This window comes from Carassius auratus, chromosome 44 (genome assembly GCF_003368295.1).
Source record: "Carassius auratus strain Wakin chromosome 44, ASM336829v1, whole genome shotgun sequence".
NCBI classification, from domain to species: Eukaryota; Metazoa; Chordata; class Actinopteri; order Cypriniformes; family Cyprinidae; genus Carassius; species Carassius auratus.
Window position 1 is genome coordinate 1,685,878 of NC_039286.1, and position 14,803 is coordinate 1,700,680.

Genomic DNA, 14,803 nt, shown 5'->3' on the forward strand with positions numbered 1-14,803 from the left:
TTTTTGTTAATAAATGAAAGCAGTTCTTGGCTTCCAACCCAAACCTTCAAACAGTTTTAACAAATCTGCATCGTTTTCATTCAGAAAATCCCTCACATCTTAAAAACGGAAAAACCTAACAAAGTAAAGCACAGCAGCCATGAGAATGTTCCATAGGTTTAATTCCAAAATAACTGATGACAAAACTGAAAATATTTACAGCACATATCGCATAAACACTTAGGGTTCCTGTACAAAGAAATATACACATGCAAAAAGTAGAAAATAATCCAAATAAAACAAGTCTAAAATGATAATACATACATTCAAAGACAATGAGATCAGAACTAAAATCAGACATTCAATGAAACACTTTAAAAATGTATCCAGTCCAAGTTCCCACGCTGTAAAGGCATCTGTACAACTTTACAATGACAAATAAATTAGGGGACATGATATGGGTATATACAGATGAATTAACAGTATTCCTTCCTACCGGGAAAGAGTCACTGTCCACCACTCAAACATTTCATAATGCTTCAAAATCTCAAATATAACGGTTGACTGATGTATGACGCGAGGCTCACTAGAAACCAACGGACTGGGAGCAACAGGCCAATGGTTACAAACTGCATACCAATGTCGCTCCAGCGATGATTGAAACTGTTGAGAGCTTCCTATGACTAACCTGTCACCAAAACTATCAGAGGCCTTTAAACTAAAAGGACCTACATTTGTATTAAAACTCTCTATATGAAACATAACTATCATAATTTAAAGGCTTCACATTTTTGTCCATGATATCTTGTGAAGACAAAATTATTTCCATGTCAAGGACTGCCTAGTCTAAATGGAAGGAGCGTTTCAGAAATACTCCAGTAATTATCAGTGAAACGTCTGTAAAATAAACTAAGAAAAACAATTCTTCCCGAATGTAAAGCTATGAATAACTCATGTAAACAACCAGTCATAGCTAATTAAGCATATAACTTACAGTAAAGGTGTACAATTTGTGGTTGGGGGACAAACAGAAAAAGAAAAACTAATTCTCATATAGTATGGAGAGCTTTGGCATACCAATATATATTTCAAAAGGAAAAGTGCCATGTAGACAACAACCCTGTAGGATGACAGGGCTTTAATACTTAATGATAAAGACCAGATTAAATAAACAATAGCAGAACTGCAGTACAGCGTACGTGCTATTCTACGTTTTTATTAAAAGGTACAATGGGTGTCTTCATAAATAGTTGCATAAACAATCGAAGCTGCAACATTGCACGGATAAGGACCGGATACAGCGTGAGTGCATTTACAGTATTCAGTCATTGTTCAATGCTGTCCAGTCTGAAGCTGATGAGCTCAGACGTCTGGACGCCCTATGGCTATCTCGCATTGGAGTTCTGCTCTCCACCCTTGTGACACTGCATTTAAAGAAAGAAAGAAAGAAAGAAAGAAAGAGAGAGGGCAGACATAGTATAGAATAAGGCGTATACATCTGTAGATTGCACAACACAATTTGTTCTAGTCATCATAAATAAATAAAAAAGACTTGCAGCTGTTAAAAATTTCGCAGCTAAATGTGGCAGAATCATCATTGTTGAAATAAGCAACAAATTACACTATGAGACCAAAACAAGCTTTCACTTAAAACGCTTCATCGTACTCATTTGCTCACGATTTGTGTGTTGCGCTCATCCAGACTGAGCTGATGTAACTGATTTTATTGAAGGATGTACCTGAAAATGTCATCATTATTATGCGCTGTTCTTTTTTTCTCTAAAGGTTCATTAATAAATGTTCAGAGTTGAACACTGTAAAAGCACAAAAACAGCCGCTTGCTCTCTGGCTCAGGCAAAACAGAAAGGCTTCTCCTCGCTAAACCGCATTTACACCACTTTCTTCAAAAACCTCTGCCACGTTTGTGCAGGTACATTTGTTCTACACAAAATATTATTTCATTTATGTAGATTTGTTGATCATTCAGCAAATAGAGAAATATTACATATATATATTTATATTTCATTGTTTTAATCTCTGCGTAAAAGTCTTCATTAAACTGGAAACAAGGCAGCAGCAAACTGGGAGAGGACTATTGGCAGGTCGTTAGCCCACATTTTGATAGGCTCAGGACTGAGGTCTTCTTTATTGGCATCAGAAAGAGTGTGAGATCATGTTTCTCGGTCAGATCCTGGGCTGTAGCCTGCTTTGCAGGAAGGCCTTTATGCCTCCGAGAGGTCGCAGGTCGTTCTGGTGTTTGCGCCGATCGATGAAAGAGATAAGTCTAGAGGTATCGATACATTCAGCCGAGCGAGGGCCACCTCCGGGTCTCAGCCAGGGATCCTGCAGGCAGGTGGCGGCCGGGGGCCGTTTGGAAGGTTCGGTCCTGAGAAGCAGGCACACGAAATCACGTGCGGCCTGGCTCACACCATGGAAGTAGTCCTCGGGGAAGCTGAAGTCTAGGCGGCAGATGTTAAGGCATGTCTCCTCCACACTCTCGTCCAAGAACGGAGACGCACCACTCAGCATCACATACGTCACCACACCCAGACTCCATAAGTCAGAGGAGAGAGAGACCGGATTCCCGAGAACCAGCTCGGGGGCCGCAAACTCTGGACTACCCAGCAGTGGGTGAACATAGGGAGTTGAGTTCAGCTGCACCGCATCGCCGAAATCAGTCAGCTTCACCATCGGCTGGGAGGGGCTCTGGTCCACCACAAGGTTTTCAGGCTGATCAGAAAATGGGAAATTAGAATCACTTTGTAATTAGGAATGTGTAAAGAAACATTTGAAACTTTTTTTCCCATATGACCTGGTTTTAAAGGGGTCACATGACGCGATTTAAATGTTTACATTTTCTCTAGAGTGTTAAAAGCTCTGGGTGCATAAAGACGATCTGTAAAGTTGCAAAGACTAAAGTCTCAAATCCAAAGAGATATTCTTTATAAAAGTTACGACTCGTCCACACCCCCCTAAAACGGCTCGTTCTAACACGCACCCACATGTCTATGTCACGATGTTGAAAGATTTGTATAATGCCCAATTATTCACGCAAAGAAAGAAGGCATGACTTTTATTCTCGATGTTGCCGTCGGTGCCATGTTGTGAAGACGTTGTGTGTTTCATTGTGAAAGCAAAATTACTTTGTTTGGCCTTCCAAAAGAGGACACAATTAGAAATCAATGGTAAAGTTGTATTTATAGCACTGTTCCAGAACAGTTCAACCCAAATGTGTGCTGCGCATTTTAAGGAGGATGAGGACTGTTTCCTGAATCAGTAGCCTACAATGCGTCTGTGGCACAAAGGCTGTTTTTATAAAGTGAGGCAGTTCCAACATTCTAAGGACAGTCTGCTGCTTCTGACTCAGCCTGTATTTAATGTTATGTATTTTATATTAAAATAGTTTGCCACTGATGATTCAAATGCATGTTTTGAGAAATGTGGTTGTTTCTCCGCTCACAAATGCAAACTTGGTTTTATGTTTACACAGGGCGATATGCAACACATAAAAAGACAGTATAAGTCAATATAATCAGTAATTATGTCCCCACTGGATGCAATAATTGCCTCGTTTCTAATGGGTTTTGTTGGTTTTGTCTTGTCTAGTGAAGTCCAGATCGCGAACGAATCGTTCTATTTAACCGGATCTTCTTAGCGAACTGGTCTAAGTAGTTCACCAAATCAAACTGATTTGTTTGCAATGGTTTGTGTCTCCAGTACACAGTAATCCACAAATTATTTAAGTGACTTAACATTTCCATCACACGCTTGAGGTATTCAGCCAATCACAATGCACGGGACAGCTGGCCAATCAGAGCACACCTTGCTTTTTTAGAATGATGAGCTACACATCATCATCATCAAAATACAGTATATTAAATATAATTTTCTTTATAGATATTTATTCAATGTTTATTATTTAATTGTGTGTATTTATTAATACTTTGTTTTATCTATTAATATATTAAAAGGGGATTTATATCAAAAACATCTTGTATTTTATATGTGAGCAGAATAATAGCAACAATGTGGAGATATGGTTTGAAAACATGAAGCTCACTGTGTCTATCAGTCAAATATGAAGTAAGTTATAACTATGACTTCTCAGATAGTCTGACGGCAGATAAAAATAAAGGATAAATTAATGAGTGATCGTTACGAAAGTGTGTATTAAATACACTGAACACAGAAGCTTGTAAGTGTAAGAGGCACTAGACCAGCACTAATTACTATAGATTTCTTTTTGAGTTTGAGCTTTTAATAGTTTTATAGTACATACTGCCACCTATTGCATGACACCAGCATGACAGCATGACAGCTGACTTAAAAAAAGGATTGTGCCGAGGAGAGCTGATACGATCAGTAAAAAAATTACATGATCGACCGATCCCTAATATATAATATTTACATATTGACAATAGCATAAAACAATAACACTGACCTTTAAATCCAGATGAACTATTCTGCAGTTGTGCAGGTATTGCAAAGCTTCTAAAATGTCTCGGAGGTAAAAGGCCACTTTTTCCTCAGTGAGGTTCCCCCAGCTCACAATGTAGTCCAGTAGACGGCCCTGATCAGACCTGTGCAATCACACAATACACGTGGTCATGAACGTGTGAAACAGTCTATTGGATTTGAAAGTGTGTGTTTGTGTGTGTGTGGACTCTCACATCTCAAGGACCAGTGCATAGCTGCTGGAGGTCTCAAAGGTGTCCAGTAGTCGGACTAGGTGAGGGTGCTGGAGTCTCTGTAGGACGCTATACTCGTGGGTGACCTGGTCTCGTTTCATGAGTTTCTTATTCACAAACTTGACCGCTACGGTGCACTTTGATCCCCTCTGGTCACAGCGTTTTACTACAGAGAACCTTCCCCTAAAAGAGAGAAACAAAATCAACACAATCGAAATGCTTCTTCGGTTTAATAAAGGAATCCATATGATATCAAAATTAAGTGCATAAATTCCCATAGTCTCACCTGCCCAGCTCTGCTACCTCACTGTAGAAGGACTCAAAGTTGTCTTTCCACATGACCCGGATACCATCACTAGTAGTTCCTGTGAAAGACAGTTCAGTTAAGTTCAAAACCCTGTTCAAATAAATCTTTGAAACCCCAGGTGGACTGTTTGCATTGCCAACACATTCTTACCCAACACTCGGAGACTGGCTGATGATGTCACACTGCCTATGTCATTCGTTGCAATGCAGGTGTACATGCCATCATCCTCTGAGGTCACACCTACGATACGCAGAGTGGCCTCGCCAGCCTCACTGTAACGCAGTGGAAAGAAATGATTTATGCAGAAACCAAAACCATTACATTAGCAAAAACTTGAGTTTAATAACAACAACAACAAAAAAATCACATATACTTATTTTCCTTATTAGCATTTTTCCCCAATTAATTTTTTTTTTTTTAAAAAGCAATACACAATAACAACACATAAACTTGTATTATCCAAATAAAAACATACAATGCCAAAGCTGCAAAACAAATATACACATATATATACACATTTAAAAAAAATTGGGTCTGTTCACACCTGTAAGCTATGCTAAGGTGGCCATTGTTGGTGAGTATTTTCTGATCGGGTCCCTTCCATGTGACTGTGGCTTTGGGGCGGCCACACACTTTACAGGTCAGTGTGACACACTCCCCTTTATCACAGGTCACATCACTCAGCGGGATGAGGATCTCCGGGGGAACTGGAGAAAAAACATTTAGTTCAAGCCCTTATTAAGACGTTTATGACTTCTTTATATTTCTAAACAAACTGAATGATGCATTAATAAACATTTTGAACTTACCATCATAGATATAGTTGGGATTTAGAAGCTGCAAAATGGAAAAAGTTTTGAGCAAACATTTTTCTGAAGGAAAATAAAATTAAAGACAAAGATTTGTACGTGTTTTCTTTAGTGTTACCTTTACAGAGACCTTGTTCGTTAGTCCCTCTCTGGATTTTCTGTATCCATTTTCAAGCTTGGCCTCCTTTTTATTTTCCTTCTCTCTTTTCTCTGACTTCTTACTAATACGGAGGGTTGTATGCCATGGTGATGATTTCCTGCTGGTGATGTTAAAAATAATGATTATAACACACTGAATACCCAATATAAAGAACAGATGTACTACTGAACTACTAGATTTATTGTTTAGAATGTGTTATGTAAATGGTTAGAGGTGAGCTCTTACTTAATGGACCCCTCCGGTACAACAGGGATATTGGCGGAGGTGTGGCCCAGCACGTATCCAGGGATCCAGCCCTCGGCGGCTGGGCATTGGTCGGTAGCGGCACGAAACACCAAGAACATGTTCTGCTGATTGGAGGCCAGGATCTGCACCACTTCCCCCTGACCTACATTTATCTCATCCTCTTTCAGAGCCACATAGTCCTGAGTCACCAACATGGTGGAGATATTACTGCTGCTGCTGCTTTCACTCTGTGGACAAACAGACACAGATATAGATATTAGTATCTGAGAGCTTTTATAGCTTTAACACAAATGCCTGTAGTGTATAACACTGTAGGTTTACCTGGGGGTAAATTACAGTATTTTCACATTTATCTATCAACCCTCATGTTCTGTTTAAATATCTACAAAATAAGTTTGAAAATCTATTAAGTTTTCCCCTTAAATGTTCTTGTAAAATGTTCTAGTGACCTACTCAAAACCCAGAATATGTAAGTATTACTGAAGCTTAATAATAGCAACCATTTATTGTATAAGTAAACAATGTGAAAATTATGAATGAAATTTCTTATTGACATCTTGTATTTAGTTAATGGTTAAATAAATGTTTATATGTATTAGACATATTGCAATAGTTACTATGGAGGATATTTGAAGTATTTTATTAAGTTGAAATCAGTTTTCATTTCATTAGGAAAGGTTTCATCTTGATACTTCAATGGTAACAAAAGAGAGCCTTGAGGTCTCTCAGACCATAAACTGAAAATGCAGGCTAGTAAATTAACTAGCCCTTATATAAACTAATATAAACCTAACAGACCACTCAGATCATTAGGATCGAGTCAGTTAGGAATACCAAGGGTTCACACAAAACAAGGGCAGTCTGCTTTTAGTTATTATGCCACACGCAGTTGAATTCAGCTTCCAGAAGAAATCAGACGTGCTAAAACATTAGCCATTTTTTAATCTAGACTCAAAACTCTTCTGTTTAGCTGTGCATTTATTGAATAAGCCCTGTGCAATGTCCAAACTGATTGGACTGTATTACGTATTGCACTGTATTTTATGCAACCTGAAATGATTGCACTATATTTTATGTAAAATCTTAAATTCTTTTTAAGTCAATTTATAAATCTTTTTCGGTTTTTCGGTTGTTTAATTTTTGTGATTTTTTTTTTTGTGATTTTTTATTTTATTTTTGTGTGTGATAATATTTACAACTTTTGATTAACCCTGCAAGTGCCCTGCATTGAAAATGCATTAATGAACAAGAATAGTCAAAGAAAAGAAAAGAAACAGAAAAGCAAAGAAAGTTAGACGAGAACTCATAGTAGTTACAGTAGCCTGCTAAAAAGATCTAAAATTCGGAACTACGTCACATGATAGACAGAATCAAAAAACCTCCACAGATATTTCTTGCATTAGTTTCATAATAATTAACAGTGTTAAGATGCGGTCACATCAGCAAAATTTTGTGGTAAAAAACCCCCCCAATGTCTATTGTTCATAGTGTAGTGATTTACGAAGCAAAGCTCACACAAAAGTCACCTTCAAATCAAGCAGCTTTCTTTTGGTCAATGTAGCAAATCAATGCGACTAATTTGAATTTGAAGAAATCTGTGTGCAGAAATATTTCGCCCTCATGCTAAATTCCCACTCGAATTGTTTCCTGTTGAAATGACTGTATTTCACCCAAGAACATTAATTGTAAAAAATAGTAAACGTGACCACACTTTTAGTCCTTAAGAAAAACTGATTCTATTATACACACCACAAAAAAGATTGAAGTTATGAGCTTTTTTTTTAAGGAAGGGAAAACCTGGTTCTTGATCTACAACTCAATAAACAGTTAGTATCTGGCCAGAAGCAAAACTTTGTTAGAATTCTGAGATGCAGAGCAAAGGATCTGTTGGAAGTCCACAGAGTAGAAACCAGGTTAGGAGAGGCAGAAATCAGACAGAATCCAGGTGGGTTAGAAAGTCATTCATGAGGTAAGACAGGAGCAGTTGAAGCACTGTGGTCGACCGGGGCAGAAACGTGTCTCTTACCCCATTGCTCTGAGTGGACTGGACAGATTGCTCACTGGCAGAAGAGCAGGTACTCATGCGGTCTGCATCTTTACTGTGGGTGGAATGCCGGTGACTTTGGTTCTGATTTTGCCGTCCCAGTGTGTCACATGCTTCCCCAGGGAAAGTAAAAGAACCAGGCCTGCTGGCAGGGGACACAGGAACGGAGCTCCACGAGGTAGAGCTGCTGCCTGTCTTTGGCCCAGGACTGCAGGGGGGGATGGAGTCTTTGAAAGCTGGTGTGGCTAATGGGGAGGCCATGGGCGAGACCGTTCCAGGTCTGACCAGTGTTAGTGGGGCCACAGTGGCTCGAGGGATTTGGACCGTGCCGGCTCCATCCCTGCTATCTTTGGAAGTGCTTTCTGTGGAGTCCATCTGTTTTGGGTGAGGGCTTGCAGGAACCTTCACCTTTGGCTCAGGCTCTGTGGTGCAAGAGGGTGAGGGAACCCTGGAGAGAGGTCTTGTGGACATACCTGATATTTTGTCGGGGCCGTCAGGCTCATGGGCTCCAGGCCCCAGGGCAGGGGAGTGATGACGGAGTGGCTGAGGCAAGCGGGAGGGCTGGGGGATGCGGGAGGGACGGGAGCGGGAACCCAACCCAGCCGGGGCCCCTCCACCTCCTCCAGGGGCCATAACCTGACCCCCACCACTTCCAGCCTGTACACTGCTGCCTGAGACACCATGCCCCTCGACATGGTTCCTCTGGTGGTCTATGGGAGATCTTTGTGCTACAGGAGAAAGAAATCTAGTGAGGAGAATGATTTGCACATGAGTACAACAGCTCAGATTATCCAGATTTTAGAAGGGTGTAAAGGCCAAAGTATACTTGTTTTTTTTTTTTTGGGGGGGGGGGGGGGGGGGGGTTATGTGCAGGTCGCACGTGCAATGCCTTGGTTTTGCACTAATCAGTTGTTTCACAAGGTGGCAGAAAATTAAGCTTAAGAAAGGTAACAACACAAAATAGTGGGGACTGCTACAAGAGAAGGCTGCACACAAACGCTTGTGTGAGGGGGTAATTAGGGAGCGGCAACTTTAAGTTAAAAGAGTACAAAGACATTTTTATCACTCATAATTTCTGGAGAAAACCAGATGCTGGACAAAGGTGAAGCTTTCTAGAGTGTTGACTGTCGGCTTTCGTGCCCAATTTTAAATGGAGTATACATTGAAAGGGCTACATATTTGACTGTACGCATATGCTAGTGTACACATACTAACATGAACATGAAGTATCTCACTATGGGAATGCCCCAGGCATGAGCGATTGCAGAAGCACCAGTAACACCACGTCTGCCAATCACGACAGGCCAACCACTGCAGCAATCTGTACGACCAACATTTTTCACTTTTCACTTTTTCACTTTCAATCTGGGAGTCCCACCTCCATGTACATAAAATGCAGCTGCAATTTTGTCATTCTCTGCATACCTCTTCTCTATGCGGAACAGGCAAAGAGGGCAAAACTGTGAGATACCTCACTTCATGTCATCAGAGAACTGAGGTTACGTTGGTAACCTAAAGTTCTCTTTTTACCATTAGTTTGATATCTCACTATAGGATACAGACAACTACCTTATTGCCAATATGCTGACGAAGCAGACTAAAGATGAATATGATCTGAATTAACCTATTCGACCAAACTCATAAGTATAGTCTGAACATTTTGACACTATAATAAATTGGGTTACCGAAGAGCTTAATCTACAATTTGTCTGCTCTCTTTCAGGACCGAAAGGGCAAGTGAAGGTTCTGTCATGTCCAATATACAGTATCTCACAAAAGTGTGTGGTTAAGACCAGGGGTGGAATATTTTCTCCTGTACTTGAGAGAGAAGGTCCCTGCATGCTGTTAGTGGCCATGGTTTGTCGTACAGCAGCTGCGCAATCTCCACTACCCACAGTATGGTGCTATTAAAAATAATCAAATGACCGGGTTCTCGTACCCTCAGCAATGTAGGCTCAATTAAGCTCAGTGAAGCTGCCTAATTGTGGAATTCCCTCATTCGCAATAGACCCAGAGGGACAGTGCTGACGTCATCAGACCCAGTAACCAGAGGCACAATCTGAGATACTGTTTTCCCTCATTGAGAAGGGGAGATGCAGCAGTGAAATGCCTCGATGCAAACTTCATTGAAGACCCAGGTAGATTATTTCCTGTGAAGGAGTCAGACAGCTCTTTGCCAGGTTTACCTTGAAACCTAATCTCTCCAGTTGAGTCACCGATGTATTTGTATCAAGCTCTGCTTGGGTCGGGACAGTACACAAACAAGCAAATCATTTATATGAGACTGACTCCCGTATTCCTTAGCACAGTTTGAGCTGACTCCCCCTTGGCCACTGACATTACCACTCCATTGCACACAGGAGGTTTTACAATAAACTGGAGTCTGTAACCCCTGTCTATAGTGTTTAAAACCCGGGGCTGAACTGCGGATATGCACCAGTTTATTATTTGAGCAGCGAGATGACCTTTCCCATCTTTGCTCACTATCAGTGTTGCAGCAAGTGGCGGGGGCAGGAGGGCGGTGACTTTGCCCCAGTGAAGGAGTTATATTTGTTTGGTTTGATTGTTTGTGATTCTTTTGTTTTTCATCAGACTCTGCGCCCTTGGCCTGGATGCAGCAGAGAACGTTTTATTTGTATTGGGATGCTTGTGAACTTTTGGTCATCCTCCCTCAGAATAAACCCAATGGGTAGAGTGGGAGACACTGTTTTGGGGGGCACCTGGGGAACACAGGCCACACTCCTGCACACAGTTGACTGAACAGTATGCAAGGACATTTCTGTATTTGAATTCCTTCTTTTTCCAGCAGTAGGGAGATGTGGAATGTTCTGAAGGGATGGGACAGATAAACTCTGGTAGAGGTCTCAGGTAGACCACCTCTTCTTGCTACCCTGGGGGTTTGCAAAACAAAGTTTCATTGCTGTTTTCAGTTTCACAAACCCGGGTTTCTTCTGTGCAGTTGGGATTGGACAGCTGATCTCAGACTGACCTCCTTTTCCCGTGGATCTAAAACTTGGCTGGTTCGGATAATAAGGCCAAACTACTGGCATTCTAGGGAGACAAACTCTGAATGCCTCTCCCTGCCTCTTCTGTAGAACACAGTCGTGCTGCTTCGCTGTAACAGTTGCTCCGAACAGAGCTTTTGGATTGCTGGGGGCATCCAAAAACTCAACTTTCTCTTTCTAAGAAAGTCAAGACAAGCTCAGCCACAGCAATCTTTCTCCCACAACCACCAACCACTTAGGACACTCCATGGGTCTGACTTTCCTGCAGCTACCATTTAGAGCCTTTCTCTGGGTTTAGTAGACAAAATCAAGCAGCGAGTGTAGCCACTGGGTTTGGATAATGCAGCCTAAGCATGTTTAACATCCGGGCAGGAGATGCAGAGACTCATTGGCAGAAATCCACGCTCCACAGGCGCAAGGATGTGGAGGACGGCCTTTCACTCTGTGGATTTCTGTCCCTTTTGAGATGGCCCTGAAAACATCTGCACTCTCTTTGCATGTTAAGTCCATCACAGTGTGAACACTAGTACGGAGCTGTGCATAGAGTAGTGAGCTCTCTTATTGGTGCCTGATGACCACTATTAAAACATAGACTATTGAGAAACTTAGTTATCCAACTCCGACTTTGTTGGTAAACTGTAGAGCAATAATTCCAAAAGTCTGTTGAGGACAGCTTCTGAAATCTTCAATGGGGAAGAGAGTGAGAATGATGAAACTGCAGATAGCTGCAGTTTATTTACAGGGAGGTGGGACTCCCTGATCACTTCAGCGATTGGTCTGCCGTGATTGGCAGATGTGGTGTCATTGTCACACCTGGGGTGTTCCCATGTGAGATACCGAAGAAATGTTAGAAAGAGAACGAAGTATACTTTGGGCTTAACAGGAAAGACTTGCAAACCAACGTAAAGATATTGTAAGCAATCTTTGATAAAACTTAACAATGAGGATCAATTCATTAGCTCAAACTTGTCATGTATGTAGTAACACTTTATTATTCTAGGTTAATGATAATTTCTAAATTGGCAAATACATTTTTACCATTTCAAGTTCAAGTTCATTAAAAAGATAATTCCTAGATGAAGTTTTCTATACTCCTAAGTATTGGTGGATACTGTACCATTGAGGAAATTGTGTTGACTCTCCAGGATTTGGCTGATCTGCAGCATCCAGACTTGTCGTACTCCAGGATGGCTTGAGTGCAGAATAAATGCCTCTTTGCTGCCATTAGACGTTCTGGAGGTCAGTGCAAATTTACATGGGTCTCCATCCACACATTCCTCAATCCCCAGACAGCTCACCTACACACATACAAACAGAATATTATTAATTTATACAGTCTTATATTTATCACAGAGTCTGACATGACACAGTTAGATACCAATCGAAACTGATGAGGACGCCTGTACCTTGATGCTGTATTTGTACAGGTAGCCAGGCATCGAGAAGCCCCTCTTTTTATCTAAAGGTTCACTGAAGATGACAATCTGTTCAAAGAGGAAGACTCTTCTCTCCTTCATTCTGTTCAGCAGGCCTCCATCCGGTTCAGCCACCATGAAGGTGTCGTGCAGGAGGAGACGCCCCTGAGCAATCATCTTTCCCTGTGAAGGACAGAAAGACCGATCAGATTAATTAATTCACTTGTAAAACAGCTATTATTTTTTATAATAATTTACTCATATAAAAAAGGTCACAGCAATCTTACATCAAATCCCTGGATTCGACCAACATTAATCATGTCGTTGCATCTTTTTGGTACAATGCACATGACCTCAACCGCTCTCTACAACAAATCAGTAACTTCATCAGTATAAATACATATGACAACCAATCAATATATAGATATATGTTTATCTATATATGTTACCCTAGACTACAAAACCAGTCATAAGGGTCAATTTTTTGAAATTGAGATTTATTCATCATCTGAAAGAGTAATAAATAAGGTATAGTTTCATAGGATAAGACAATATTTGGCTGAGATACAACTACTGTATTTGAAAATCTGAAATCTGAGGGTGCAAGTAAATCTAAACATTGAGAAATTCGCCTTTAAAGTTGTCCAAATGAAGTTCTTAGCAATGCATATTGCTAATCAAAAATTAAGGTTTTATATATTTACAGTAGGAAATTTACAAAATATCTTCATGGAACATGATCTTTACTTAATATCCTAATGATTTTTGGCATAAAAGAAAAAATGTATAATTTTGACCCAAACAATGTTTTTTTTTTTTTTATATTGTTACAAATACACCCCAGCTACTTGAGACTGGTTTTGTGGTCCAGCGTCACATATATACACGAACAAAAGTTTGGAGCCAGTAACATTTTTTTAAAAGACACTTTTATTTGACAAGGACACATTAACTTAATCTAAAGTGACAGAAAATATATTTCTTATGTTAACAAAGATAAATATTTCTATTTTTAAACGTTCTATATAAAAAAAAAATCCTGAAAGAAAAGAAAAAAGAGATATTTGATAATAAAAAGAAATGTTTCTAAAATCGGCATATTAGAATGATTTCTGAAGGATCATATGACATGATTATGGCTGCTGAAAAACAGTTAATTTAATTTCAATAATATTACTGTTTTTACAGGATTTTTTTAATCACATAAATGCAAACATGTTGAGTGCAAGATGCATTACAACAGACCCGAAACATCTTATTGATCCCAAACTTTTGAATTGTAGTATATGTTAAAGAAAAAGCTAACCTCCAATTCTACTGAATCAATTCCCATTTTTTTGGAATATTTAAGGAAATCCTGGAAATAAAAACAAAACAGACATTAGATTCAAGATTAGAGATTAGATTAGATTATCTCTGTCAATAGTGCTAAAACAATGAGATGCAGTGGGCCAGATGGACAAACCTTAAGCAGTAGTTGGTACTTCATGATTCTCTGCACAGGTTTATTGAGCAGATCAGTGATCTGAAGCCTATGACCCAGATGCTGCTTCAGATCCTACAAGAGAGGGTCAAGACCTTGATGCTTATATATATATATATATATATAAATGCTTAATGCATCTATTTAATATAACATTTTAATGTTTCATTATGTTCTATGTGATTTCAATTTGGTGGTATACCGACATGAATGCAAAATGACGTGACATGTGGAAAATGTATTTCATTAGGAAATGCAAACTTTATAATGGGCAGAAAATATGTTCAAATCTGACTGAAGACTTCAGTTACGCACCTCAAAATAGGTGTCGATATACTCCGAGACAATGTGCTCAGATTTAGGTTTGTTTTGGCAGTAAACAATGTACATGTGCAGTCTCCGCTCCTGAAAGGCATGATGAGTTTATAAGTATGCACAATATCATATTACAGAAAAAAAGTTTGATTGGTTAAAAAAAAAAGCTTAAAAATTGTACATGTTTGACGAAGAGAGGGCCCAGCCGGTCAGGATCCTCAAGGCACTTTTCAAGCTCTCCCAGGAAGAAACTGAAACAATAAGGATTACAGTTAGTTTAATCTCTCTTAAAAGTCTGTAAAATTGTCATAACATTTTTTTTTTAAGATTTCATGAATGTTCATCATTTAAA

General features: G+C 39.7%; 1 protein-coding gene across 7 annotated transcripts in view; it reads right to left on the minus strand.

The window, feature by feature from the left end:
* Positions 1–143: 143 nt before the first annotated feature.
* The window catches only part of LOC113062071 (triple functional domain protein-like), an 88,808-nt gene continuing 74,148 nt past the window's right edge, over positions 144–14,803 (minus strand). For 2 of the 7 annotated variants that reach the window (XM_026231612.1, XM_026231607.1), the window contains 17 exons: positions 14,633–14,702; positions 14,452–14,541; positions 14,119–14,211; positions 13,960–14,010; positions 12,941–13,018; positions 12,645–12,836; positions 12,356–12,536; positions 8,216–8,961; positions 6,169–6,416; positions 5,902–6,040; positions 5,784–5,811; positions 5,519–5,681; positions 5,125–5,246; positions 4,954–5,032; positions 4,650–4,850; positions 4,421–4,559; positions 144–2,709 (listed from right to left, as the gene is read on the minus strand). In XM_026231612.1, coding sequence (XP_026087397.1) covers positions 2,164–2,709; positions 4,421–4,559; positions 4,650–4,850; positions 4,954–5,032; positions 5,125–5,246; positions 5,519–5,681; positions 5,784–5,811; positions 5,902–6,040; positions 6,169–6,416; positions 8,216–8,961; positions 12,356–12,536; positions 12,645–12,836; positions 12,941–13,018; positions 13,960–14,010; positions 14,119–14,211; positions 14,452–14,541; positions 14,633–14,702 — 3,166 coding nt within the window. In that variant the 3' untranslated portion in view covers positions 144–2,163. Of the gene's footprint in view, positions 2,710–4,420; positions 4,560–4,649; positions 4,851–4,953; positions 5,033–5,124; positions 5,247–5,518; positions 5,682–5,783; positions 5,812–5,901; positions 6,044–6,168; positions 6,417–8,215; positions 8,962–12,355; positions 12,537–12,644; positions 12,837–12,940; positions 13,019–13,959; positions 14,011–14,118; positions 14,212–14,451; positions 14,542–14,632; positions 14,703–14,803 lie in introns of those variants that run through there. The other 5 variants (XM_026231610.1, XM_026231606.1, XM_026231609.1 and 2 more) reach the window with 4 other exon arrangements.